Source organism: Musca domestica, unplaced genomic scaffold (genome assembly GCF_030504385.1).
Source record: "Musca domestica strain aabys unplaced genomic scaffold, Musca_domestica.polishedcontigs.V.1.1 37, whole genome shotgun sequence".
Taxonomy (NCBI): Eukaryota; Metazoa; Arthropoda; class Insecta; order Diptera; family Muscidae; genus Musca; species Musca domestica.
The window spans coordinates 1,869,387-1,882,162 of record NW_026712321.1 but is presented as its reverse complement, the minus strand read 5'-3'; the positions used below and the strand labels follow the sequence as shown (position 1 = coordinate 1,882,162).

At 35.4% G+C, this 12,776-nt stretch overlaps 1 protein-coding gene across 1 annotated transcript in view; it reads right to left on the bottom strand.

Moving 5' to 3' along the window:
* The window catches only part of LOC101891262 (uncharacterized), a 186,952-nt gene extending 178,371 nt beyond the window's left edge, over positions 1 to 8,581 (bottom strand). The window contains exon 1 of the mRNA XM_059126257.1: positions 8,009 to 8,581. Within this exon, the coding sequence (XP_058982240.1) occupies positions 8,009 to 8,010 (2 nt within the window). The 5' untranslated portion in view covers positions 8,011 to 8,581. The remainder of the gene's footprint in view (positions 1 to 8,008) is intronic.
* Positions 8,582 to 12,776: the final 4,195 nt, after the last annotated feature.

Here is a 12,776-nt window from a genome sequence, read left to right as displayed (position 1 = left end):
AGTTTACACCCTCATTATACCACCTGAATATAGTTTACACCCTCATTATACCACCTGAATATAGTTTACACCCTAATTATACAACTTTACACCATCATTATACCACTTGGTTATAGTTTACAGCCTCATTATACCACTTGTACATAGTTTACACCCTCATTATTCGGCGTGGATATTGTTTACACCCTCATTATACCACTTGAATATCGTTTACACCCTCATTATACCACTTGAATATAGTTTACACCCTCATTATACCACTTGAATATAGTTTACACCCTCATTATACCACTTGGATATAGTATACACCCTTATTATACCACTTGTATATGGTTTAAACCCACATTAAAAGACTTGGATATAGTTTACATCATTATTATACCACTTGGATACAGTTTACACCCTCATTATACCACTTGAATATAGTTTACACCCTCATTATACCACTTGAATATAGTTTACACCCTCATTCTACTACTTGGATATAGTTTACACCCTCATTCTACTACTTGGATATAGTTTACACCCTCACTATACCACTTGGCTATGGTTTACACCCACATTATACCGCTTGAATATAGTTTACACCCTCATTATACCACTAGGATATAGTTTACACCCTCATTATACCACTTGGATATACCATTATACAAGTTGGCTATAGTTTACACCCTAATTATACAACTTAGAGATAGTTTACACCCTCATTATACAACTTTCCACCCTCATTATACCGCTTGGATATAGTTGCATATAGTTTACACCCACATTAAAAGTGCGAATATAGTTTACACCCTCATTATACGACGTGGATATAGTTTGCACCATTGTTTACACATTCATTATACCACTAGGATATAATTTACACCCTCATTATACCACTTGAATATAGTTTGAATCCTCATCATACCACTTGGATGTAGTTTACACCCGCATTCAAAAGCGTGGATATAGTTTACACCCTCATTATACCACTTGGGTATAGTTTATACAATCAGTATAAAACTTGGATATAGTTTATACCGTCCTTAAAAGTTGTACATATAGTTTACACATACCACGTTTATATAGTTTACGCCCACATTTAAATGCGTAGATATATTTCACACCCTCATTATAACACGTGGATACAATTTACACCCACATCAAAACCCTTGGATGTGATCTCATTGATCAAAAGCTCTCTTCTCTGAGAACCTTTTTTTCTCTCAGTGTAAAGTCATTTCTAGAGCCATTGATGTCTCCCCCTTAGAATATGGCTAGTCTCGGACACACATACACATATATGTGATGTTTGTGTGTGTGTGTTTATACAGATGACTAAGTGTTCGTTGGTTTGCCTTTATTTATTATCTTTGAAGAAAACTGATGCCTTTTTTTTGCACTTTTGCCTTCATTTTTGGGGTGGGGGGGAGGTGGTATGGTGGCACTGTAGACAGTTACAGTTACATATGGAACTATGAAATACTAAACATTGCCCCAAAGGCATTTGGCCAGAGCAGCAGAACTGCAGCTTAGTTTTGAACGGGAGACGGTGGGGGAAATTGTACGACAAAGCAAAAAAACAAAAAATTAAAAAGACGATGGGGTTCAATACACTTTACAATAAGCAAACAAACACACACACAGCACACATACGAACGAACGTATGTATGTGTAAATAAATAAACAAAAACAAATAAATCGTTTGCTTTCATATTGGCAGTTGTCAGTTTTGTTGTTTCTGTTGCCGTTTTTTTTGCTATCACTCTCTAACTGCTGTTGTTGCTGTTTTTGTTGTCGATATCTTTATGCTGTGTGGAGGACTTTTTTCTTCTCTATTTCCTCCGTCCAACATCTTGGTAGGAAGGCCTGCAATTTTATTATTTCCCCCCACAAATAAAATGAAAATCTGCAAAAAGGGTTGGTCGATCAGTCGGCCGATCTAAAAGTGAAGGATATGTTTACCGTCCGATAAGTAGTTTTGTTGTTGGATTTTGATTCATGTTTATATTCGTGGGGGGATTTCAGCAACTAGGGTTCGCCGCATTAGAAACTCATTAGAAATTTGGTTATTAATGATTAAGGGTTCGAAGTGAGGTGGAGGAGGGTTTAAAGGGGGAAGGGGTTGTTAATAGGATATGTCATTAATGAAACCATATACATGAGTTACCCCCCAAATTATTGGGCTGGGGGAGATCAAAGAAAAAAAAATAAACTAGAATTAATATTTATTTTTAGTCCCTTTTGAAGAAGGAGAAGAATAATAACAAGTGTTTTGTTTTTGTTTTGTATTGAGTAGTACTTTTGGGTACTACTTTTGTTACCTTCTCACCAAAGTAATTCCAATTAAGCAAGTGAAAATCATAGGGGGGAGATATACAATTTTGGGGATATAATTTTTAGATTTTTTTGGGGGGTTTAAGGACATCATTAAAATCAAGGACTAGGAAATAGATAAGACTTATTCCAAGTAAGAAAATGACTCAGCAACTTATTTTCAATTAATGAAAAGTAAATCATCAGCGGATTTGGAAATAACTGAAGGTAATTTTTAAGGATAAAGGGATGGAAGGAATGGTAGAGAAGCCTACACAATGGAAGATGGACGGGAGATGGAAGAATGAAAATGAATGTTGTAAACATCTCTCTCTCTCTCTCTCTCTCTCTCTCTCTTATACTGAAACTCTTTTCTCCTGGATCACTTCTCACTCTCGCATTAATGAGAGTATATCTAAGTTTAGACCATTCAAGTTGGATGTAAACGCTTTTAAATGAGGGTGTAAACTATACACAAACTGTATAATGAAGGTGTAAACTATTTTCAAGTGGTGTAATGAGGGTGAAAACTATAGATCAGCTGTATAATGTGGGTGTAAACTATATTCAAGTGGTATAATGAGGGTGTAAACTATATTATAGTCGTATAATGACGTGTAAACTATTTCCACGTCTTAATATGGGTGTAAACTACAGTCACTCCTTATAATGTGGGTGTAAACTTATTTCAGGTGAGTACAAAATAAGAACGAGAATTTTTCCGGAGCCTAGAATCTAAGAATCTGCCTATCAAAAAAAAATCTTAGACCTAAATTTTTACAATATTTTCTTATGGAAAAATTCTAAGCATTGAGTTTTGAAGATCCAATTGTATGTGAATTTTTTTCTAACGAAGACCCAAAGGTCTGTGAATTTTTTTCTATAGAAAACAAGTTAAAAAGTATCAGTCGGTATTGCCACCCGATATATACCCTCAGCCTATATTCGATTATTTAAATATATTTTGACTAGTGTTAAGATTATTCAAACGTTTGACCCTCCATGGAGCAGGTCCCGAAGGAATGGGCCAATATTGCCCATTTCCTATCGGACCCAAAAACATGATATAATTATTGCGACAGATGTGCCAAGTCTAAATGGAATCGGATGTTAATTTGGCGTTTTATTAGCTTCCTGGGTACTCAAAATTTCAATATTTTGTGGGGGAGGTACCAGAAGGAGTGGACCGATGTATTCCTCCTTCCCACCAGACCTTGGGTAAATACAAATATTAGGATGTGTGAAATTTGAAGACAATCGGACTCTTACATCACATTTTATGATAGTTGTAATTATTCAAAATTTTGACCATTTGTGGGGGAGGTACTTGATGGAGTGGACTGATAATGTCGATTTTCACACCTGACCTAGCGCTGACGCGAATATTAGGATATACAAAGTTGGAGCCAAATCGGATTATCCTTTCTCTTTCTGTGCAAAAAATATATTTTTTTTTTTGAAAATTTCGACATTTTGTGGGGGAGGTACCAAAAGGAGTGAACCGGTATTGTTCATCTCAACACCAGACCTTGGGTTAATATAAATATTGGGATGTGTGAAATTTGAAGACAATCGGACTTTTACATCACATTTTATTATAGTTGTAATTATTCAAAATTTTGACCATTTGTGGGGGAGGTACTTGATGGAGTGGACCGATAATGTCGATTTTCACACCTGACCTAGCGCTGACTCGAATATTAGGATATGCAAAGTTGGAGCAAAATCGGATTATCCTTTCTCTTTCTGTGCAAAAAATATATTTTTTGAAAATTTCGATCTTTTGTGGGGGAGGTACTAGAAGGAGTGGACCGATCTTGCCCATCTCCGAACTCGATCTAAGTTTGACAAAAATATTACGATGTACCCAATTTGGACCAGATCGGATACACCCTTCGAGAGTTATCGTGCGCACCAGCCAGCCAGACAGATAGATCGACTCCAAATGTTCTGAAACGGATTAGGTCCAAAGAGACTTAGGGTCTAAAACCGTTATTTCGACTAGGCACGTTTTGGCCGTATCAAATGATATATACCTTCTGTAGCCATATGGCTGAGGGTATAAAAATCGAAGATTCAAGTATCTGTGAATTTTTTTCTATTGAAAAAAATCGAAGACCCAAGGCTCGGAGAATTTTTTTCTCTAAAAAATATCTAGGACACAAGGCTCGGAGAATTTTTTTTCTCTAAAAAAAATTTAGGACCCACGGGTCTGAGAATTTTTTCTATTATGAAACCCAAGGGTCTGAGAATTTTTTAATAGAAAAAATATGAGGGACTGTGCATTTTTTCTAATCTGAGACCCAAGGGTCGGTGAATTTTTTTCTATAGAAAAAAATCTGAGACCCAAGGGTCGGTGAATTTTTTTCTATAGAAAAAAATCTGAGACCCAAGGGTCTGTGCCATTTTTTCTATAGAAAAAAATCGAAGACCCAAGGGTCTGTGAATTTTTTCCTATAGAAAAAAATCGAAGACCCAAGGGTCTGTGAATTTTTTCCTATAGAAAAAAATCGAAGACCCAAGGGTCTGTGAATTTTTTTCTATAGAAAAAAAAATCGAAGACCCAAGGGTCAGTGAATTTTTTTCTATAGAAAAAAAATCGAAGACCCAAGGGTCTGTGAATTTTTTTCTATGGAAAAAAATCTGAGACCCAAGGGTATGTGCATTTTTTTCTATAGAAAAAAATCTGAGACCCAAGGGTATGTGCATTTTTTTCTATAGAAAAAAATCTGAGACCCAAGGGTATGTGCATTTTTTTCTATAGAAAAAAATCGAAGACCCAAGGGCCTGTGAATTTTGAAAATCTGAGACCCTAGGGTCTGTGAAGTTTTTTCTATAGAAAAAAATCTGAGACCCTAGGGTCTGTGAAGTTTTTTCTATAGAAAAAAATCTGAGACCCTAGGGTCTGTGAAGTTTTTTCTATAGAAAAAAATCTGAGACCCTAGGGTCTGTGAAGTTTTTTCTATAGAAAAAAATCTGAGACCCTAGGGTCTGTGAAGTTTTTTCTATAGAAAAAAATCTGTGACCCTAGGGTCTGTGAATTTTTTTCTATAGAAAAAAATCTGTGACCCTAGGGTCTGTGAATTTTTTTCTATAGAAAAAAATCTGAGACCCAAGGGTCTGTGAATTTTTTTCTATAAAAAAAATCTGAGACCCAAGGGTCTGTGAATTTTTTCTATAGAAAAAAATCTGAGACCCAAGGGTCGGAGAATTTTTTTCTATAGAAAAAGATCTGAGAGACCCAAGGGTCGGATAATTTTTTTCTATAGAAAAAGATCTGAGAGACCCAAGGGTCTGTGAATTTTTTTCTATAGAAAAAAATCGAAGACCCGAGGGTCGTAGAATTTTTTTCTATAAAAAATCTGAGACCCAAGTGTCTGTGAATTTTTTTCTATAAAAAATCTGAGACCCAAGTGTCTGTGAATTTTTTTCTATAGAAAAAAATCTGAGACCCAAGTGTGAATTTTTTCTATAGAAAAAAATCGAAGACCCAAGGGTCTGTGAATTTTTTTCTATAGAAAAAAATCGAAGACCCAAGGGTCTGTGAAAAAAAATCTGAGACCCAAGGGTCGGAGAATTTTTTCTATAAAAAAAAATCTGAGACCCAAGGGTCTGTGAATTTTTTCTATAGAAAAAAATCTAAGACCCAAGGGTCGGAGAATTTTTTTCTATAGAAAAAGATCTGAGAGACCCAAGGGTCGGAGAATTTTTTTCTATAGAAAAAGATCTGAGAGACCCAAGGGTCTGTGAATTTTTTTTCTATAGAAAAAGATCTGAGAGACCCAAGGGTCTGTGAATTTTTTTCTATAGAAAAAAATCGAAGACCCGAGGGTCGTAGAATTTTTTTCTATAAAAAATCTGAGACCCAAGTGTCCGTGAATTTTTTATTATAGAAAAAAAATCGAAGACCCAAGGGTCTGTGAATTTTTTTCTATAGAAAAAAATCGAAGACCCAAGGGTCTGTGAATTTTTTTCTATAGAAAAAAATCGAAGACCCAAGGGTCTGTGAATTTTTTTCTATAGAAAAAAATCGAAGACCCAAGGGTCTGTGAATTTTTTTCTATAGAAAAAAATCGAAGACCCAAGGGTCTGTGAATTTTTTTCTATAGAAAAAAATCGAAGACCCAAGGGTCTGTGAATTTTTTCTATAGAAAAAAATCGAAGACCCAAGGGTCTGTGAATTTTTTTCTATAGAAAAAAATCGAAGACCCAAGGGTCTGTGAATTTTTTTCTATAGAAAAAAATCGAAGATCCAAGGGTCTGTGAATTTTTTTCTATAGAAAAAAATCGAAGACCCAAGGGTCTGTGAATTTTTTTCTATAGAAAAAAATCGAAGACCCAAGGGCCTGTGAATTTTTTTCTATAGAAAAAAATCGAAGACCCAAGGGTCTGTGAATTTTTTTCTATAGAAAAAAATCGAAGACCCAAGGGTCTGTGAATTTTTTTCTATAGAAAAAAACTCTGAGACCCTAGGGTCTGTGAATTTTTTTCTATAGAAAAAAATCGAAGACCCAAGAGTCTGAGAATTTTTTTCCGTAGAAAAAAATCTGAGACCCAAGGGTCTGAGAATTTTTTTCTATAGAAAAAAATCTGAGACCCAAGGGTCGAGATTCCCTTAATTTTATTCTATATCTTTATTATTTTGATGAAATTCTAATTTTGGTGTAATTCTAACTTTTTCATATTCTCTATCCCCCTTCTCCTCCACCACCTCCTAATAAAGTCAGGACATCTTGGCAGGATATGTCATGTGAATTCCTGCTTTCCTGTTTATTTCCAAATATTTCATTTCAATTCAGTTCACTAAATTGAATACAAAATGCTTTTTTAATACAGCCATTAGCTATTTTTATCGTCTTCATCATCATCATCATCATCTGCGACAAAAATCCGTCTCAAGACAAGGCGACCAAAGAAAGGGGAGAAGGCATAGCTGCTAAAAAGAATTCTTGTAGACAGACAGTCTGGAAACACTGAGGCGAGAAAATCCACTTTTTTTCCGGAATAAAAAGAAAAACTGCCACACAAATAATAACAACAACCAAGAAAAAAGAAATAAAAGAAAACTAAAAACGAGAGAAAAATGACAAAAAAGACGATTACGGCATTTAGGACACATTGGAATGATGATTGAGTTGTTCAGTTGTTATTCGAAGGCACTGATTCGAGTAGAGCTCTCAAGGGGTGTGAGTATGGGTGTGAGTGTGCATTTGGCAAAAAAGGAAACATTTCATATCCGTTTTAGTGCTGTGTTTTTTCGCCAAACACAGATGTTGGTTTTTCTTTGGTTTTTTTTTTTGTCATTTTTTGGTTGTTGTTTTTTTCTTCTTTTCCTTTGGAAGGGCTTTCTGTCGCGTTGTTGTGGCTTAGCTGTTTCCGTTTTACGCCTCTGAGCCCCCGCCATGTTACGAATACCTCATGTGGTTTTATGGGTATAACAGACAGGACAATAAGAGATAGAAGAAGAAGCACAGAAAAGCACACACACACACAAAATGTAATACCCCAAAACCCATAGACTTTGTGGGGTCGACCTACAAAACTACACTCTCACATACATACATGGAAACACACACACACATACATAGGTGGGTGTGTATTTCGAAACATTTTTTTTTTTTCTTTTTCAGTTTTTGTTGTTGTTGTTGTTGTTGAACTTAAAATTTAAAAGAATGAATAAAAAAAAAATTGAAATCTATTTCGTACTTACATCGTATTTATTTGGCCTCATTGTACCCATTTATTTTGCATGTAATTTGGATTCGCATTCGGCTACGGTTTGCAGTGGCTACCAGCAGACAACAACATTTGAAATGAAAGAGAGACACACAGACACACGCGCACCCGTACACACACACTCACACTTAGACAATCAAATTCGATACGATTTGGCGTTCCAATTTCCGATATCCAATATCCGATAAAGACGACGACCACGAACACGACCGCAATGAGTAATATCGATGACGGTTTCGAGCGACCGCTACTTGGACTAGGCTGGCGACCAAGGACTAGATCGAGCGTAACCGACGACAACCACGACGTGTTTAACACTCCGAATTATTGCGAAAATTGTAATTTTTCTAAGGCCTCCTTTGGCAGGACCAATGCGGTTTGGTTTTTTTTTGTGGTCAGTGTTGTTGCTGGCCGCCTGCTGCTTCAGATGCTTGGAACTGCTATCAGATTATTTTTTTTAGATTTTTTCACTACCAACTCTTTCTCTTCCTTTCTCGTCTTATTTATTGTTGTTTTTGTGCAAGCGAATCCTTTTTAAGGCCCTTCAATGCCGAATATCTGCAAACACAAATGAATGAAAAAAAGATTGAATTAAATTTTAAATGTCAAAATGGAATTTTCAAAAACAAAAAAAAAAAAAAACAAGTAAAAAAGCTGTTGGTTCGGCCGGGCCGAAATTTGAATTGTGGACATTTGGAACGAATTCGGTAATTCTCAAAAAACAATAAAATCCATTAAAAATTCTGTTAAAATCTTACAAATATCGAATATAGCTGTTATATTAGGGTCTATACGACGACATGGACCTGCATAGGTAACTTTTGTCATAAGCCATTACAATATTCAAATGCGAAACTTAAAAACAAAAAATCGGTGAATAATGTATCAAAATACCTAATATCGGGAGGTACCCTTATATGGGAGCTATACGAAGACGTGGACCTGCACAGACAATCTTCTGTCGTAGGCTCTGGTATCCATTTCGAACTTCAAATACCAAATTTGAAACAATTCCGATGAATAATGTAGCTCAAATCATCAAAATTCCGAATATCGGGAGATACCGTTATATGGGGGCTATACGAAGATGAGGATCTGCACAGACAATTTTCTGTGTTAGGCTGTCGTATCCATTACGAACTTCAAATACCAAATTTGAAACAATTCCGGTGAATAATGTGGGTAAACTCAACAAAATACCGAATATCGGTAGGAACACTTATATGGGGGCTATACAAAGAAGTAGATCTGCACAGACAATTTTCTGTTATAGGCTTAAGTATCCACTACGAATATCAAATACCAAATTTGAAACAATTCCGGTGAATAATGTGGCTAAACTCAACAAAATACCGAATATCGGGAGGAACACTTATATGGAGGCTATACGAAGACGTGGACCTGCGCAGACAATTTTCCGTCATAGGCTTTAGTATCCACTACGAACATCAAATACCAAATTTAAAACACTTCCGGTGAATAGTGTCGCTAAAATCAACAAAGAACCGAATATCCCGAGATACACTTATATGGGGGCTATACGAAGACGTGGACCTGCGCAGACAATTTTCCGTCATAGGCTTTAGTATCCACTATGAACATCAAATACCAAATTTGAAAGAATTCCGGTTAATAATGTCGCTACAATCAACAAAGAACCGAATATCCGGGGGTACCGTTATATGGGAGCTTTACGAAGACGTGGACCTGCGCAGACAATTTCCCGTCATAGGCTTTAGTATCCACTTCGAACATAAAATACCAAATTTGAAACAATTCCGGTGAATAATGTCGCTAAAATCAACAAAGTACCGAATATCGGGAGGTACACTTATATGGGGGCTATACGAAGATGAGGATCTGCACAGACAATTTTCTGTGTTAGGCTGTAGTATCAATTACGAACTTCAAATACCAAATTTGAAAGAATTCTGGTTATTAATGTCGCTAAAATCAACAAAATACCGAATATCGGGAGGAACACTTATATGGGGGCTATACCAAAACGTGAGCCTACATGGCCCATTTTCAATACCAAAAGTTCTGCAGACATAGCATATATTTGGGTAAAATTTTATCAATCTACTTCAATTCGTTCGGAAGCTATAGTGATTTCCACTGACGGACAGGCGGATAGAGGGACAGACGGAAGGACATCGCTAAATCGACATAGAATTTTATGCTGATAAAGAATATATATACTTTGTGGGGTCTAAAATGTATATTTCGAGGTGTTAGAAACGTTAAACAAACAAGCTTAATATACCCTCCATGTGGTGGAGGGTATAAAAAACAATTCTTGTTTGAAATTTTTCAAAAAAAAAAAAAAATCGAAATAAACAAGTAGAAATTTTTAAAAATTTTCGAATGACTCTCGATGGTTATATAGAGAACCAGAACTCCACATGAAGGGTATGGAGGCCTTTTAAGAGTATTTTTAAGATTTATTTCTCAAGGACATAGGTGATCCTTAATCTTGGATTTTAAATTTAAAATTTTCAAGGATCAAAGAGGTCCTTGTTAATAAATGTTGCAGGACCAAGATGGCTTTCTAAGTGACGATTTTTTAATGATACTCGGAGGACTTATATGGAACTCTAAATTTATATTTCAAAATTACTTTTGAAGGTTCTAGACGACCTTTGAACAAGAATTTCTAAATGAAATTTTCAAGGTCCTGGATAAGCCCCTAAATATGAGATTAGAAAATCCTAATTTTTGAATAACCTAAATATTCTTTTTATCCAGAATTTTTGCATACATTTTCAAGGACTTATAAATGTAGACTTTCATATAAATAATCCCTAAATTATTCAAAAAAAAAAAAAAATGATTCTCTTGGAGTAAAATTTTGTAAAAATATTTTGGAAGGACATTCGACGATTAAGGACATTCGAACAACACATGAAGAGTGTGGAGGCCTTTTAAGAGTAGATTCTAACATTAATTTCTCAAGGACTTAGATCATTTTTAAACGAAGGATGTATGAGGTCCTAGAATAAGAAATAAGTACATTTTTACATAATATTTTCAAGGACCAAGGGGTCCCATTATAGATTTTGAAATGGACCGATTTTTAAGGACCGATAGATTTTAGAGTGAATTTTTAGAGAGCCCTTTAAGCCCTTTAGGGCTTAGTTAGATCACAAACGTAAATTTTTGGCTATTTAAAAGGACTTTGATGGCTCTCCTAACTTCTACTCTAAGATGAACCTTTAAGGATGTCTTTAGAAATCCATTTTTCCAAGTCATTTATGACATGAACTCTGTAGGTAATTGTAAAGGACTTATATTTTCGGTCATGGGATGGACTTATATTACCTATTTTAAAGATCTTATCCTTAGATTCTGGTAGATTTCTATGGAGTATTTTGAATCACTTCCATAGTTCCTTCGATGTGACATTCGAAAGTAATTTTGAAGGACTTTCAGGGCACCTTAAACGTAAACTCTAGAGGTCTTTTCAAAAAAACAAAAAAAAAAAAATGCTTGTCCCTTGAACATGGCTTTGTACGGGCCATAAGTCATTAAACCCATTTTAGAAGGACCATTGGCCTCATTAGGAGATTTCGAACACATCCATTGTAGTTGGCCGATCAATAGAAGTTTACCTTAAATTTTCAGAAAATTTTCAGGATAACACATTTGCATTTCCCAATATCCAAAATGTTGACCCTTTAGCTCCTTCAAAAACATGCCTAATAACAGCTCTCTCGCACTTACAATATTATATTTATATGTGTAGAATTTCAGACAATTCCATTACAAAATGTGGCTAAAATCATCAAAATACGGAAAATCGGCGGGTACCGCCATATGGCTACACGATAACGTGGCCCGATGTAGCCCATCTTCGAACTTGACCTGCCTGCAGACAAAAGACTGATCTCTGCAAAAATTTAGCTTCCTATCTTAGTTCGTTTTGACTGTAGTGTGATTACAACAGATGGGCGGACAGGGCTGAACTGTCTTAGAATTTTTCGCTGATCAAGAATATTTATATTTTGATAGGTCTAAAATTATTATTTCGATAAGTTACAAACGGAACTTAATATTCCCCCATATTATGTACGATGGAGGGTATAAAAAATGACAATTGAATATATCCAGGTCCTTCCAAAAGTATTCTTAAAAGAATGAAGATTATGTTCCGATTAGCTCTTCAAGATCATTCTTCAAAATTTCTCGATTATGGCCCTGAATTTTTCTAATGACTTAAAAATACACTAGAATAAGCCTTAATGGTACTGAAAAAAGGTCTCAGAAACTTCTTATTTCAAGTACTCTAGGCCGTTCCAAAAACGTTCTTTAAAATTCAGGATAGCCCTGGAGATCCTTTGAAAAATAATTCCATAAAGATTACGAGCTAACATATCATTCAGGAAAAATTCACAACTGTTGTCCACAAGGTCCTTAAAAATATTCCTAAAAATTCGTCATTGTTGCTCGGCAGGTTCTTAACAAAAATTAGCTTAAAAATCAACGATTATGAACCCAGAATATAGCCCGGAATGTCCTTTTGGTCCTTAAAAATTCACAACCTTTTTTAATTAAAATATATATAAAATATTTCCAATAACGCCCTTAGAGGTCCTTGAAAATGTATTCAGAATCCAAGGCTATGACCATGTATGTCCTTCAAAAGATATTCCTTATAAATCTACGGGCGAAGATCCCCAAACCCATAATCACTGTGGATGTTTCAAAAAAACCTTCTTAAAAAACTCGAGTCCTTGAAAATT